Source organism: Melanotaenia boesemani, chromosome 12 (assembly GCF_017639745.1).
Source record: "Melanotaenia boesemani isolate fMelBoe1 chromosome 12, fMelBoe1.pri, whole genome shotgun sequence".
NCBI lineage: Eukaryota > Metazoa > Chordata > Actinopteri > Atheriniformes > Melanotaeniidae > Melanotaenia > Melanotaenia boesemani.
This window is the reverse complement of record NC_055693.1, coordinates 9,696,521-9,712,862: the sequence shown is the minus strand read 5'-3', so window position 1 is coordinate 9,712,862 and position 16,342 is coordinate 9,696,521. Positions and strand designations below refer to the sequence as shown.

At 38.1% G+C, this 16,342-nt stretch overlaps 1 protein-coding gene across 2 annotated transcripts in view; it reads right to left on the bottom strand.

The window, feature by feature from the left end:
- Positions 1-476: 476 nt before the first annotated feature.
- Positions 477-16,342, bottom strand: part of cacnb4a (calcium channel, voltage-dependent, beta 4a subunit) — a 34,829-nt gene continuing 18,963 nt past the window's right edge. For both annotated transcript variants that reach the window (XM_042002352.1, XM_042002353.1), the window contains 12 exons: positions 13,388-13,507; positions 11,855-11,977; positions 10,734-10,861; positions 10,083-10,162; positions 9,908-9,927; positions 6,478-6,558; positions 4,599-4,657; positions 4,397-4,506; positions 4,112-4,263; positions 3,639-3,734; positions 3,337-3,513; positions 477-1,297 (listed from right to left, as the gene is read on the bottom strand). In XM_042002352.1, the coding sequence (XP_041858286.1) occupies positions 1,034-1,297; positions 3,337-3,513; positions 3,639-3,734; positions 4,112-4,263; positions 4,397-4,506; positions 4,599-4,657; positions 6,478-6,558; positions 9,908-9,927; positions 10,083-10,162; positions 10,734-10,861; positions 11,855-11,977; positions 13,388-13,507 (1,410 nt within the window). In that variant the 3' untranslated portion in view covers positions 477-1,033. The remainder of the gene's footprint in view (positions 1,298-3,336; positions 3,514-3,638; positions 3,735-4,111; positions 4,264-4,396; positions 4,507-4,598; positions 4,658-6,477; positions 6,559-9,907; positions 9,928-10,082; positions 10,163-10,733; positions 10,862-11,854; positions 11,978-13,387; positions 13,508-16,342) is intronic.

Here is a 16,342-nt window from a genome sequence, read left to right as displayed (position 1 = left end):
CTCAATGTAAGTCATCCTATAAATTCCCCTGCTGTCTATTCCACATGATTTCCTGCTCAGTTCAAGACTGAAGACAGTAGTTAATATATGACTTGGCATATATAAAACATTCTGGCATGACCATCCCACTCCTCCTTTCCAGATTACATAGCATTTTTATGTAACAACTAAATCATGTATTTCTTAAAACTTTAGCATAACAGAGTCAAATTCCCATCAGATGGAAAAGAACATAAACACTACATTTCTAGGTCTTAATGACCTCTCATTCCTGAGGCTTGGAGCTTTGAAATATATTTATGTCTAGATGACTTTCAATATGACTAACAATAATAAAAAAAAGATTTAGAAGAACAAAGATGGGGCGCAAGTAGCTACCGAAAGAACCCCAAACAGAACTTGAAATAAACTACTTCTAAAACAAATGTTTAAACTGGCTTTATGAATAAGTTGTCACAGGATTTGTTACACTCACACTGACAACAGTAGCACACACTTAGGAGTGTTAGAGATGCATTATATTCTGCTTCTGCCAGCTCCTGGATGTGTTCAAACAAATTCTGTGCTGATTAACTCTGCAGATACTGTCTAACACTGGTTTGAGTCAGACAGTGACCTATAATTACAGTCCTACCTACATGCTACAATAACAGCTGAGATGGTGGGACGTGTCCTAAACAGCCTACATCCCACACCTTCACTTTCTGGTTTACTTCACTTTTAAGCCCTTTCTGGGGCATAATAAAACCAGACTGAACTTTGACTTTTCTCTTAAAACATATATTGTCTGTTCTTGTGCTACTTGTGATCCAGCCCCTTGTTCACATCAAAGCAGAGGCAGGATTCTTTTTAAGTGTAAATATCTGTTTGGCAGGAGCCAAAGCCAAGGGGAATATGAGGTACTACACAGAAATAAGAGGTTGTTATAGTTCAGTAGATTTATGGTGTCAGAGCTGTTAATGCTGCCTCAGCTCTTGTGTTCATGGTGGATATCCCGATAAAGAAAAACCTACATGTTATAACAGGCCACTACTCAAACCCGGTGCCTGGAGTCCTGACTGTAGCCGCCAGGTGATCCTCGGTTACGATGAGGTTTGTAAGAGTCCTGGTAGGGGTCCTGGTAGTCTTCCTCCACCAGAGGAGAGTGGTCCCTGCTGTGCGGTGAGTCTGAGGACAGACGGTTGTGATTCTTGCGTGCCCGTTCATTGTGATAGTTCTCATCTGCTGGCATCAGGCTGCGGCGTTCAACAGGTGAATGGTCTGTTGTTGTGTGGTTGCTGTTTCGGTTTCTTTGGGCCTGTTGAGAGAGAGATTACAATATCTATTTTAGCATCGTGTATACAGAAGAGTGATAATGTTAGAGAAGCTATTGATGATCAAATGTCTATCATGAGGTTGCTGTAGTGAAGTGCCACATTCTGACTGAAATTAAAAATTACCTTAATTTGTGCTGAACTTTTTTCATTTCAGAGAAAAGCTATAACTTACACTGATACTGTTATGAAACATGACCTCAACAAGGATTTCTTGCACATATTGACGAAACATTGGTGTTGTGTATCTGGTGAGCAAACTGTGGACATACAAGTACAAAATAAATAAAAGTAATAAAAAGATTTTTTTACTAGAAATTGTCCCATTTTGTCTATAAAATCTATGAAGCAGTTGGTGGTTTTCCTGTCATTTGGAAGTGTGTAGCTCAAAAACTACAGGCCTGTTAGCTCAAAAGAGATAACATATTTGTTCTGATGTTTTGTTGAAAATAATGTCCAAGTTTATATTATTGTAACAACATACTGTATAATAGCATTTTGCTTCACAGCAATCCAGCAAATAATTTATATGTTTCATGCATTTACACATAAAAACACATTTATTTAGTATTGCAGCTGCACAAAATTAGACTGAAAATGTTAACATTATTTCACAAAACCTTTAGGCACTTTATGTTAATGAAGAATATGATTTTCATGTCACTAACTAGAATGTTTTAACATGCTTTTACTGCTCACAGAAGCACTGTCAACTGTAGGCTTGCAATAAAACTGATAAGTTTTAGCTCTATTAACCTAATAACAAGCAGCACCTTATCCCCAAACACCTAAAACTCTAGAGAAGTCTGGTCAGAAATCATAATTATGGAAGGTGTAAAACCTGATTTCTGTAATGTGGGAATGTTAGTAGGAATATGGACTTGTGATACTGAGAAGAAGCAGCTAATGCAAAGACAATGTTTGGTATTTTATCAGAAATAGTCTCTTCAGTGCTGACAAGTGCAATAAGTTTCATAAAGCACTTGCTATGCAATGAAGCACCTAATTAGTCCCGTTATCCTGCATCAAGACAACAACTTGAGCCATATAGTCAACTTCATATAAAGCTATCAATAGAAACAAGGAGAGCAACGAACCACGGCAACTACAGAACTCAGAGGCTTCCACATGTAGTTAAATGAAGCGAGAAAAAAAACAGTCACTGTCTCAATGCACAGAACTGGGGCACGTTCTAGGAAACACCTGGAACAACCTGCCAAGTAGCTCAGACAATGAGTCAGGAGTGCAGGAAATGAGCATTGTTCCTAAAAACATGTTTATAGTACTCACAAGTCAAAATCTACTAGTATTGAAACTCTACCCCACATCAGGCTCAAAGGTGGTAAAATCAATGCAGTTTTCTCATGAACAGCAAAGAGGAAATAACAGTAAAGAGTCAATGGTTAACAGCCTCTGTAATCTATTTGTATCATGGTAAATACCAAAATACTGTTTTGTCCATATTTCTCAATAAACAAAAGCTGAAGACTCTTAAAGAGTGAACTAGAAAAACAAAAAAAGTGTATTAGTGCATTAACTTCTAGCAAAACCCCTAGTGTCAGGATAATGAGGTTTTTGATGTAATAACAAACTGCTTCTGCAGCCACTGTGTTGTATGAGCTTCCAGTAGTGGAAATAGGTAACTATGCAGGTGATAAGCTGGTGGAGATTAAAAGCTTTTGATGTCCATCAGACAGAAAACTGCAAATATCTTGTAACTATTTTCCAATACTGTTAAAAACGCATTTAGTATTTAAAATGTTTAAACATTCTTTTTTTAGCAAGCTTTTGAAAAATTTGGCTGAGGTTATGATTCATTTATCTCAACTTTTTCACTCTGTGTAGAGGTTTTTTTTTCCCCCAATCCAGAAAGTTTTTACATTTAAAGGTAGGATTTAATTTGCCTGCAATTTATAGATAAGCAACATAAAAACATATGGATAAAGAATTTGGGAGATTGAATCTTAAATGAAAAAAAATAGGAAGATGCAAGACAATCCATTTCCCCAACTTGACGAGTTACCTGAATGGCAGCAGGATATGGGGAGAGAGCAGTGGAGCCCAGATTGCGTCCCAGCAGGGGGTTGAGTGGCGTACTAAGTGAAGTGTGTGTAGCACGCCAATATGCCTCCAGGTATTCTGCCAAGTGTTCACAGGCATCCTCCAGCTGGTTCTCATCCAAAATTATATCAAACATCTCCTGGGGTAAGAAAGGAAGACAGGAAAGTTTTGTTGCTGCATAAAGATTTCATTCAAAAGTTAAATTACTTCTGGTTACTGTGTAGATTGGAAGTTTATCTATCGGTCTGTTTAAAGTTTACTTACAGATGGACACTGTGCTAGTTTTTCTGCTGCAACAAGCTGCACGTTCAAATGTTTGCTTTGAGATTTTCCTCTTGATTTGATTAGCCGCTGAAGGACCTGTGCAACAAATGTAAAGCAGAAGTACAAAAGGAAATATAATTGTACAAATTTGGAATATACACAAAGGAACTGTCAACAAAAAATATCCTTTTGGAATGTCTAAGTAAGGCAATGCATTTCCAGCAAATAAAACCTTCACAAGTTACAACATGCCTGCCACTACACTTCTAGCTCCATACTGAGTGTAAGTGTTTTTGTGTTTTAGACCTCCCCCTCTAACTCTATGAATTTCCTTATAATTCACTTTTCCATGTAATTAGAGGCAGATAAAAAAAATGGTTATCATTCATGATCCTCTAAAAACAGCAACTCTACTGTACATACGAGACAGCAAATGTATAAAAAGTGTTCTTGGATGCTAACTGCTGTCTTACCTTGGGTGAGGACACTTTAACATGGACAATGATGGGTGCTAATGAAGTTTTGATAAGCTGTGCTGGGTGGTTAATGGTGTCAGCGTCTAAAACCACCAGCTGCAGAGATCTGGCCAGCTCAAAGATCCTTTCTATTTCACTCTGGACCTCAGCTGCAGGAAAACAAGAACGTATAGCAGAACTACTATAAAGAAGGAGGAATATGAAAGTAAATGCAAAGCATTAATGCTCTAAACACCTACAAGACATGCACATCATTGAGTGAGACAGTTCCTGTAGCTTTACCAAGACTGGAGCGGGTGTTGGATCTCTCAATGATGGCCCTCTTACTGGGGTTGTTAAGTACTGACCTCTTGGCCAACGAGATGTCAGCTGTTACCCTTGTGATCGATATCCTACAACAGCACAAAACATACATGTCACACAGAGCACGCTGCTGGCAGGATGACAACTGTGTGACAGACGTTGCTTTACTGTCACCACTCACCTTCCATCAAATCTGTGCTTCAGGAAGTCAAACAGCGCTTTCTGCATCATATCTGTCACCTGCAGCAAATAATTAGGGAGGAGGTGTAAAAAATGAAAAAGAAAGACAAGAATCAATATGTTATGAACATTGTGTAATTAAAGACAAAGAGAAAAAGCTAAAGGTGTCTATAAAAGATTCAAACATACATGTTTACCATACTGAACATACTACAGAGAAGTAAATAAGAAAAACTGGGCTGTTATTATTAATTCTCTTGCTGAGCCAGATATTTGCCTTATACACTTGACTGAGCCGCACTCTGCACTGTGCACAATGTTTTTTTCTTCTGGCCAATGAACATGGACCACATTAAGAACATGATGAGGAGTTGAAGTGAGAAGTGTTGTAACGACCAATGCACAGGTGACAAATTGAAGCAATCGTACGATGCAGCTTCCAATAAAGCCTTGCCTGATGAATATAAGCATCACTGAGGCCTTGAATTAAAACAGAAATTCAAGATCAAGTACAGACAAGAAGAATTTAATGAGTTATCCAACATCAAGCAGCTTAGTAATGTGTTGGTGAGCCTTGGTTTTGGTTGTAAAAGTCTTTAAGATGCTACTGGAGGGATTATAGGTTTTTGATGATGGTGGTGGGGAGCTCTTTCTTTTCGAACCCCAGTGATTAACAGAACATCTCCCTCATTAGGATGGAAAAATTTTATGATTGGATAAACAGCTTTTTTTCTCCCCCCAGAACACACTCACACACTGATACATGTCCAGACCTGAGGCTTTGTTTTAAATAGTCTTCTAAAACCTAAAGGAAGTTGAAAACTGCCAGATAAAACCCTTTTTTTATTGCTAATAAATAAATATAAAATGAGTGTAGCAGGCTAGATGGGTAAAAACACACATACATTTTGCTGTGGCTTTGTGTCTTTTTAGCTAAAGCATTAAAGAGTTGTTTATATTTATCTCTGAAGACCTTTACTTATAATGGATAACAGTAATATTAATGCTTAAACACATTAATAGAGTGAGAATATTTGTTCTAACACTGCAGCTGTGTCAACGTTCACACAAGTCTGTCACACTGCGTGTGACTCATGCTCATTATTATATGATTAGTAAAAGTAACTGCAGCGCATCCAACATATTGCAAATTATTTACCCTTGACATTGATAGAACATACAATAGAAAAGCTTGATGAGAATAATATTACAGATTTCATCTCATCCCAGTGCCTTTAATTCTGTTCACATTATTCGGTGCTTCTAATTTCAAACCATGCTCTACTTTTCACACTGATGCAGTTTACCCAGAAGGCTGTTACCAAGGCAACACCAGAATGGGAGGCAAAGACTGCGATTCCATGACAACTGACTTCAGTGCTCCCATCACCTCCTTGGCCTCCTTTAGTGTTTGCACAATGTTTTCGGTTGATTTTAATGTAGCATCTTTGAGATCTTGAGGAGCTCATTTAGATGAAGATCTCATTAATCATGTTTTCTTGTAATGGATGCATTAGCACTTACAGGAAATGTCATGGCAGAGTAAACATGATAGTACTTCCACCTCCATTAATGCTAAATGAGGGATTTCCTTTACAAATGATTGCATATGTCTGTAAACAGTTTTTCCATCTTGAATTTTATAGTTTTCAACGTGAGAAAAATCTCTCTTCTAATATTTCACCAAAGAAACACACCTTATAGGGAATACAAATGCTCTGCAGGTTACATGTTGTATGCTGTAAGTGCACTGCTTACAATACTGTGTATTTAGATTAGAAAACAGGCTGGGTAATGTCAGGGTGACAATATATGAAGATAATTCTGATGTGACTGTGAAGAAAGAGTCAGATGACCTGAGAAGCGGCACCACGTCCTACCTCATAACCTTTCAGGGACGGTCCCACCAGGACAACTGGCCTCATAGAGGGAACCACATCATATGGAGGGACATGCTCTGCCTGGGGGGAGCACACAGTTACAGTTACAGTTAAATTCTGAAGTTACATAAGTGTCTTGTAAAGAGTGTTGGAGACATGACTGAGGCATGTAATCTTGCATGATCACTCTCAAGTATATCATTTTGAGGTAATAAGTTAATTAAAGATATAGTTGTTTTGTTTTTTCCAATTTTCACCTTAATAATTTTTAAAAATCCCACTATTAGTCAAATGTTGGACACAATTTCCCACTGAATAATATTAAATTATAATAATGATAATAATAATAATGATAAGTGTGTCCGAACATTTGTCACAGATTAGTGTCAATTTATTCAGTGACATCTCCACAAATGGAAGGATTTTGAAGTGCAGTAAAGCACTTCTTTTTCACTAGTATCTGCTGGGCTCTACACGATTCCACTCTACTCAGTTTAGGTAGTTTTCCATTACTAATGAGTACCCCGTCAATGTGGGAGGGGTCGTCACAGCAAGGCAGTCCGGAAGTCCTGTGATGTCCTTTGTTTTCACAAACGTGACACTGAGGCAATGGTATACATGCGGCTTGGTCTATGGCTTTTTATCAGACTCGGGGTACAAGAGGAGAACCAGAACAGACTGCAGGCAGTGAGACGAAACACTGGAAAAGTACAGGAGAGTTTGGAGGGGATCTTGTAAAGGAGTCACTCTCATGACTCATCCATTGACATCACATCCTGGCCAACTAGTGGCCGGATGTCCGTAGATTTCAGATTGTCGGCTCCACTCGGCTCGGTTGGAACCCCGGCTGAGTAAGTGCTGAAAAGGTACCAAGTATGCAGGTGCTACTATTTTAAATGGAAAACCCTAAAAACCAAGTCAAATCAAGTTTACCTGAGTGCATACCAGAGGAAAAGGGCCATACATAGTTTCATCTATATCACCAGGCAAGTGTGAGAGTTGAACATTCTTGGTAAAAATAGAGATTTATCTTTTTACCACTGAGCTGAAAAGAACACAAAAAAAATAGACAAAAGGAGAAATTCACTCTGAAAAAGATTTAAACTAATGATGTTCCTGTGAAATATTGCACTGTGAGTATGGTAAACCGTCTTGAAAACTATATGAAAATGAACATGCTTTCAACAAGCAATAATGTGGTACTAGCTTTGGTTTTGGTGCTAACCTGTAAACCTAAATAAAGTAAGTTGCATGGATTTTAATCTAATATTATTTTTTTTAAATCATTATACCAATGGCTGAATAATGAAATTCAAGATGTAGATGTAGTTTCCTTTATGCTACTTAAACAAATATTCCATAAGAATAAATAAACTTTCAAATCAGAAACTTAAATCAAAGATGTGAAAAGCAACCGAGTAGTCTCACAGCTTGAAGAAGGAAATCCTTCTGTACTGTTTGCCAGATGGCAGCAGGGTGAACAGACTGTGCCTGGGGTGGGAATTATCTGATGGCATCTTTGGTGTCTGTTCAGGCATCGCTCATTCCTTTAATGATAACTCTGATGTTCAGCTGGCAGTTGTTAAGTTGTTTTAGTATGTTGACAAGCCAGGATTCAAATATAACTGCTCAAAAAATAACGAGATGTATTTATACATCTTACGGACAAATATGTATAAGTTTCAGCTAAAGAAAGCCTGAATTTCACATCAATTAAACAGTTTTTAAACAGCTGAAGTAGACAAATAAAGAAACAGTGTGTAACAATAATGGATATCTTAATTTCAGTTTGGACTACATGCTACAGATTACATGCAGCAAAGATTATTTAATGTCAACTTTTCGATCCAACTTGGATCTTTGTCTAAAAAGGAGTTGGCAACCATCTAAAATCCTGCTAACCCACTACCTGTTGTCAGATCTTGTAACAGCAATTAACAACCAAAACTTTAAAACACCTTAAATAAATGATTGAATTTCAATTAAAAAAATGTCTAAAACTGCAGTAGTCTACTGACCACCATCTGAGCGTAATGTGGACAATAAATAATTAAATTAAATCATCCTTCCTTAGTTCTTTGAGTGTAAGTCAGTGGGTGGTGGAATAAGTAAGTTGCATCTCTATGCTGAAAAAAACGTCTACTAGATGTGAGTAAAATATACATGTGTATATCTCAGATATGTGACTCACATTTATTAAAACTGCATAGTTTGCTGCACTTATCTTCTAAAATGTGTCCACTTGTAGTTAGATCCAGGTTTCTTAACAAACTTGCTGCTATATTTATTCACATTTTTCTGCTAATCGCCAAACTGACTGGGAATTGATCTGCAACTGGATATTGGAACATGTTCAGTTAGTTGTTTGTAGACTGGCTGCATGATATGACATAAACAACCAGCTGCTCAGTATGAAGGAGACCAAAGAGCTCAACTTGTACTTCAAGAGAAGAGATGACACTAACACACCCACCCATTCAAATCAACAATATGGCTGTCCAGTTTTAAATTCCTGGGGACCCACATCTCCAGATCTCTCCTGGACAACTAACTGCTCCAGCCTGTTTAAGAGGGATCACCAGTGCCTCTTCTTCCTGAGAACTCTGAGGAAAAACTGCCTCTCCACGGACATCCTGGTGAATTTCTCCAGCTGTACTATTAGGAGATTCTTACTGACTGTACTATAGTCTGTGTGGAGACTGCTCTGTCTCTGACTTAAAGGCTTTGCAGAAGGTGGTGAAAACCACCCAGCACATTGCTGCAGAATCGCTTCCTGACTTTGAGGACATTTACAGGAAATATTAGCTCAGGAGACCACTTAATAACTCACTCTGCACATAAACTGTTTGCCCTCCTGCCCTCTGGGAGGCACTACAGGAAACTCTGGACTACAGTGTAAGACCACCAAATTCAGGAACAGATGTTTTTCAGCTAAACTCTGCCCCCGTTATACAAGGTCAAACTATGTAGTTCAAGCATGTTTAGACCGACAGTCAAAATTTGGCACAAGCTCATATAAATAACTACACATCAGCAACAAGCCCAAAACACAATGACTTCTAATATTTCCACACAATGAAAAAAAGCCTGTGATCCTAGCAATACTACCACTGATTCCTTCATGCGCTTCATTGATACAACAGTATTCTTCTTCTGCTGTTTTTTTATTTTGGTACACATTTGGCTATTCTCCTGCAGCACTGATAGATACTAATATTTATTCTAAAGTAATAGAAATATAACAATTTATATAGCAAACATTGCACACTGCAACTTTACTTAGTTTTTTTTCTGGTTGTTCAACCTCCTGTGAATTATATGTACATACTTTATATAGTCATCCTTGTCATTTTGATAATTGACAATATGTAAAGTCAAAATAGAATTTCTCCCAACAGAATATAAAAAGAAAGGTTTTCATTATACTCACCACTTTCTGTTTCTGCTTTCCTGAAAAAGAAAGAAAACATCAGTCGAGTAAGTGCATACAGGACATTTCAGGTCTATACTGCATTGATCATATCAGACAAATCAAACGCAGAGTAGATAAAGTAGATAAAGATGCAGCTCAGATCTAAACCCTACAGTGTAACTGTTGCACCAACCTGCCGAGTTTGGGTTTGGTTTGAACGTGCCTGACACCATTTCTCCCAGACTGGAGGAGGAGTTTCCGCTGGATTTACTGCTGAGGTGATGACAATGAATAGAAAGAGAAAAGAGTTCATGTAAAATCCAGTGTGTCATATTTACAACACATTTGACCTCTAAATAAACTGGCTATTTTCTGAGAATTTATAATGATAAAAAAGACTGACATCGAGTTAAAAAGAAAGCACTTCAGTTCCAAGTTCATAATATTGTTTTGTAACAAACTAAATTCAAAGGCAAAACAACTCAACATGGCAACAAGTTTTATTTATTTTTTTTTTTTAAATCTCTCAGAAATGTCACAGCACCCCTAATCGCCTTGTTGGCTAAAACTCAACAGCCCCATCTGATGGAAAATTTTGTAATGGCTACAATCCAGGCACACAACTTGGCTGTTATCCACCTGCTGGCCTCCTTATCAGCAGGCTCAACTGCCATCATCTACTGATCCCTAAAGTGACTCTCTCCTCAACATAAACCAAAACCCTCAAACTCTCTTTATCCCTTCTGATCTGCCTTCTCAACAATATCTCCTGCAGCTGCCATTGATTCCTCTACTGTCAGCACTCACTGCTCAATCATACCACATTTAGCCCCCCTCAGCTCACCCATGGAAGCGTCCTCTCTTCTGTTCCTGCTGAAGTCTGATGTTTTCCAGCTTTAACGGGCTTGGGATGAAGCCAATGTCGCAGCCCTCTTTCACCAGGCGGCCAATCCACCAGTCATTATTGTACTTCTGTAAAACGTAGAGTTCAAAAGCTGTGAGAAAACCTTAATGACTGATCTGAATGAGGCAGTTTACAATAGCATCATCCTTCTATTCCTTTATCCTTTTTTGTCCTCTTCTTTATTGCCTGCACTCAATATGGACATTATGTCTCCAGCACTTGAGTTCAAAACAAGTTTATTTCTGGGGACAAATGTATGACACAGTATCACACAGTTTTTATATTGCATGGCATCATATCATATTACATTATAGAGTACTATCAGTAATTACATAAGTACCATACCACTTATTCCCCTTAATACTTATTAATTATCGACCACAATCACAAACAACATTTTCCACAAATTTGAGACTGCATAAATTGGTGCACATGATGCAATAACAACCAAAAAGCTATTTACTTTCTGTCCCCTTAGAAGTGAGGAGCAGATGCTCAAGCCAAGAAAAGTTTGGCTAAACAAAGACTGCACTGCTAAAATCTCTTTGCTTATTCTTAAAATAGCATGTGGACCACAATCAATGCTAAAAGAGAGATAACCCATAGGGGGATATCATCTAGCTACTACATAAGACTATTTTTTCAACAGGGCAGAAAGTTAACTTTGAAGCACAGCCTTGAAGGAGCCTTTAAATGAGCAAACTCTAGTTTTTTTTACATATTTTGGCCTAATGTGGTAAAATTACTTTTTCAAGTACAATACGTGTAGTACAGACTGGTACAAGTTGGTATAAAAGTGTATGCTGCAATATAAACAAGACAACCTATTCAATGTTTAATATTCATGCTGAGCCCCAAAAAATGTAAATGCAGAACCTTCAGTTTGAAGTAATATTTATTTTAACTTTTAACTGTTTTTGGCACCCTAGACTGAGAAAGTCTGGACACATTTTGATGTGAAACTGGGCTTTTCTAGTGTTCAAAACTACTGTGCAGATTATATTTCAATCCTCTATACAGTGCCACAGGTAATGCAATCCTGAACTGCAACTGAATTGTACCTCTTTGATGTGAAGGAAGTCCTTGGCATCAAAAGAGACAGCAGTGCCAGCCACAGGGACATTCTCATCTAACGCACCGCAATAACTAACATTGGTCCTCACAGCAAATGCCACTGCTTTACTCTGTAGGACAAAAAGAAGCAAAATATCACTGTAAGGTGGACGTATTAAAACAAATATAAAACAGAATTGCATTTCAAAATATTCAAATGAGATTGTGTAAAACAAATAGAAAAAAAGAAGAAGTAAAAGAAAAAAGAGGGCAGAGAAACAGCCTGTTTCCTTTCACAAGAGCTGGTTATTTCAGCACCAGTGTGCTCATCCAGCTGCAGCATCACATGCAGTAAGCCTGCCCTGCAGTGATGGGTGGGCGCTGCTAAAGAGAAGCTATTTCAGACCTCCTGACAGCGGTGACCACGAGACAGGCGCAGTAATGATCACACCACATCCCCTGCACATGGTAGTAGGGGAGGATAAAAGATACTCTATGCATAACCCACACCTGGCAAGTTAAACTGTTCATGTTAACATTTCATAAAGAATTATATTTGTTTTGAATTTCATACCAACAACATGTTTTGGAAATTGAAAGAGGTATGTTTATCACTGTGTTGCATTAGTTAATTTTTTTCCATTCTTGTTCAGTATTAGATTTTAGTTGGTCAGTCCTTTGTTGTGTGTTTTTTTAATAATGCTCAATGATTGAGTGGGAGATAGGACTGGACTGCAGGCAAACCAGTTTAAAAACTAGAGTATTATCATGAAGCCATGCTGTTTTTAATTGTTTAAGTTGCATAGGTTTCGGTATTTTCTTGCTGAAATAAGTAAGGCTATCCTGATAAATGTGTGGATGTGTGCATTAAGGGTGTCTTTACAGATCCTAAAGTTTACTCGAGCCCTGTGCACTAAGGTACCCTCATACCATGACACATGCAAGCTTTCGAACTGCGCAGTGATAACAAACCAGATGGTCCCTCTTTTCTTTTTCCTGGAGGACTGGGCATCCACAACTCCCTAAAACAATTTCACATTTTGATTCATAAGACCACAACAGGGTTTTCCTTTTAAAGTCTAATTTAATTTTAGATTAATTTGAGCCCAGAGAACACAGTAGAGATTATTGATTCTTTTGTTTTCTTTTGAAAGGCAGAGATTAAACTCAAGCTGAACTTTGCAAAATATACAAAGCTGTAACCTGTGATTCTTAATAAATTACATTTAAACGAGTCTCTGAAGCATTATTGGTCAACATATAATTCCCCTTATCTGAATGTGAAAATGAAGAAAGAATATTTTTTAAAATGATTTAAAAAAACATAATTAATGTTATGCCCAGTATTTAAGGAAGCTGGATACTCATTGAGGGATGTAAGGAGAATAGAACAGTATGAATTTTAAGACTAACACCATCTGACAGTCAGAAAGCCATTTTTACAGACCAGCCTGTCTTCCGTTTCAGTACTGAAATCTGAATGACAGTACAATCTGTAGCTCTATAGTCCTGGAACAAGTCCCAGTCCCAGTGATACTGACCTTTGCTCTCTCGAGCTGAACAGTGGCCTGCTGCTCCCTCTCCTGCCGGCCACCCTCCTTCTCCTCTTCCAGAGACACATCTGAGTCAGATGGTCGGCTTGTGTACGAATCAGCTGAGCCCTGGAGCACAAGATAAAAAGGAGGAGAACAACCAGGTACAGATGAACAACCAAAGTGAGATAACTCAGGAAGCATAATAACAAAACCACTGCAATTTATGTTTTTATTCCTCCATTTTTAACACAAAACATATTTTAAACAGTACAAATAGATTCAACAACTAAACCTGTTTCCTCAAACCACATACATTAAACAATGACTATAAGCTTGTGTGAATGTATTTGATTGGGGCTGTTGCTACTGATAAGCTGTATAATTTTAATACAGGGTCAAAGACAAAAAGATAAAAGATGAAGAACTAGATGGAAAGAAAGGTTCAGAAAGACTAACTTTTTTATTTCTAGGATTATAATCAGAAACAGAAGACAAGGAAAAGTGAATGTTTAGAAATCCATGCTTCATTGTTTCCTAAATATGGAAACTTCTGTTATTGTAAATTAAAATTAAGCTTTTGCTTAACTTAAGTAAGAAAGGACTGTTTCCTCATGTCTCTTCTTTTCATCACTTCTGTTTTCACACAGTCAAACTTTCCTTATTCTTAATTCTGACATCACTATGATCCTATGGTTTTCTTGTCTGCTACTCTTTGAGCTCGTCATAATGTTCTTGTCCGTCTAAACGTCCTATCTCTTTCCTCCATCACATCATGCTTTGCCATTATGTAAATGTTTGGCTATTAGTCTCCATTAGGAAATATGAGCTACTGTGCATGAAATGGCGCAGAGCACTGCAGACGTCCTGAGCATCAGAAATACGGAGAAAGGGATTTCAGGGACTTTAAATCTAACATTGCTGCTGGTGCCAGACGGGATGGTCTGAGTATTTCAGAAACTGCTGGTCTACTGGGATTTTCACACACAATCATCTCTAGGGTTTACAGAGAATGGTCTGACAAAGAGAAAATATCCAGTGAGCAGCAGGTGTCGGGATGAAAATGCCTTAATTATGTCAGAGAAGAAGGGCAGACTGGTTGGAAATGACAGAAAGGCAACGGGAACTGAAATAACTGCTTCCAACTAAAGTATGAAAATACCATTTCTGGATACACAACATGTCCAGCCTTGAAGCAGATGGGCTACAGCAGCAGAAGACCACAGCGGGTGCCTCCTGTCAGCTAAGAACAGGAAACTGAGGATACAATTCACACAGACTCACCAAAACAATATTAGAAAATTATAGCCTGGTTTGATGAGTCTTGATTTCAGCTGCCGTATTCAGCTGCCGTATGTGGTTGAGAAAACCACATGAAAGCAGGGATCCATCTTGCCTTGTATTAACGGTTCAGGCTGGTGGTGGTGTAATGGTGTGAGGGATATTTTCTTGGACATTTAAACCCCTTAGTACCAACTGAGCATCACTGAACTCATTGGTACCAGACACTCTGTGGGCATGACATGAAAAATTAATATGTATTTTACGCAGTCTCCCTTCCAAGTATCCCCACATATTATATACTTATGGAAAGCTAAGATTCTTGAGATTTGAATGATGTATACCATCCCAGATCACTTGCAAATGAAATTCATCTTTGAAGCCATACTGTAATAGCAGTAGCAGATAACAGTAGCAGATGATACTGCAACAAAATGTTCCTGTTGCATCAGCAAGGGTCCAGTAAAAGTTGTCCAGTAAAATAGTTGGTATAGTTTTATCTATTAAAAAACCAAAAAACAAAACAGTTTTAGTTCAAAATTGCAGTATTTTAAGTGGATAAATTCCAAAGATCACCTGAGTATTGTTGCTGACCATGTCCATCCCTTTATGACCACAGAGTACCATCTACTGATCTACTTCCAGCAGGATAATGCACCATGTCATAAAGCTCAAATCATTTCAAACTGGTTCCTTAAACATAACAATGAGTTCACTGGACTCCACAGTCACCAGATCTCAAGCCAGTAGAGCACCTTTGGGATGTGGTAGAACGGGAGATTCTCATCACGGATGTGCAGCCGATAAATCTGCAGCAACTGTGTGATGCATTCATGTCCATGTGGAGCAAAATCTCTGAGGAATCTTTCCAACACCTTGTTGAATCTATGCCACCAAGAATTAAGGCAGTTAAGGCAAAAAGAGACCAATGCAAGACTATCAGGATTTATATAATAAAGTCAAGTATATATAGTATGAATATTATATTGTGATGGTAATATCATTGTTTACTATCAATTTTTGAAGTATATTTTATTTTACCGTTTATTAGCGAAAGCTTAAAAATTTCTGGTATGTATATGCAAGTGTGTGTCTGTAGGTGTGTTCAGGAACTCAGAAGGTAATGTGACAACCCCACCGTCTTAAGTCAGCCTCAGGCTAAAGATCAGTCTCATACTATCACCATCATCAGAGTCATTGCCTCCTTAACTCACCTGCTCCCTAGTTCCTCACCCTTATTATCTACAAGTCAGTGGCTTCTGTATGAGAGAGGCAGTAATAACGCCCACCCACTTATTCCAGGCAGAGAAGGAGACAGTGAACTACAAAGACAGCAGAACTGTGTCGAACTAACTAACTGAGGAAATGTGGTAATACAAACAGAAGCAACAAAGAATGCATGCCTGGGGAGAGAATTTCCCTTTAAAGGAGTTATTACAACATCAGTGTGCTTGTCAAACTCCTGCATCACGTGCACAGAGCTGCCCATCCTGAGGGTAAAGGGAGGCTACTGCTCAGAAGAAGCTAGGCTTCCTGATAAAGAAAACAGCCACCATGCTGATTCAGACAAAAAAGCAGACGTTACAGTGTTTTTTGTGGTGGTTCCACCTGATCTTAATGAATTATTAAAGAACAGTGTTGTTTTTAAATGTATTTTGGAAGAAAAGTTGATCTCAAGATGTA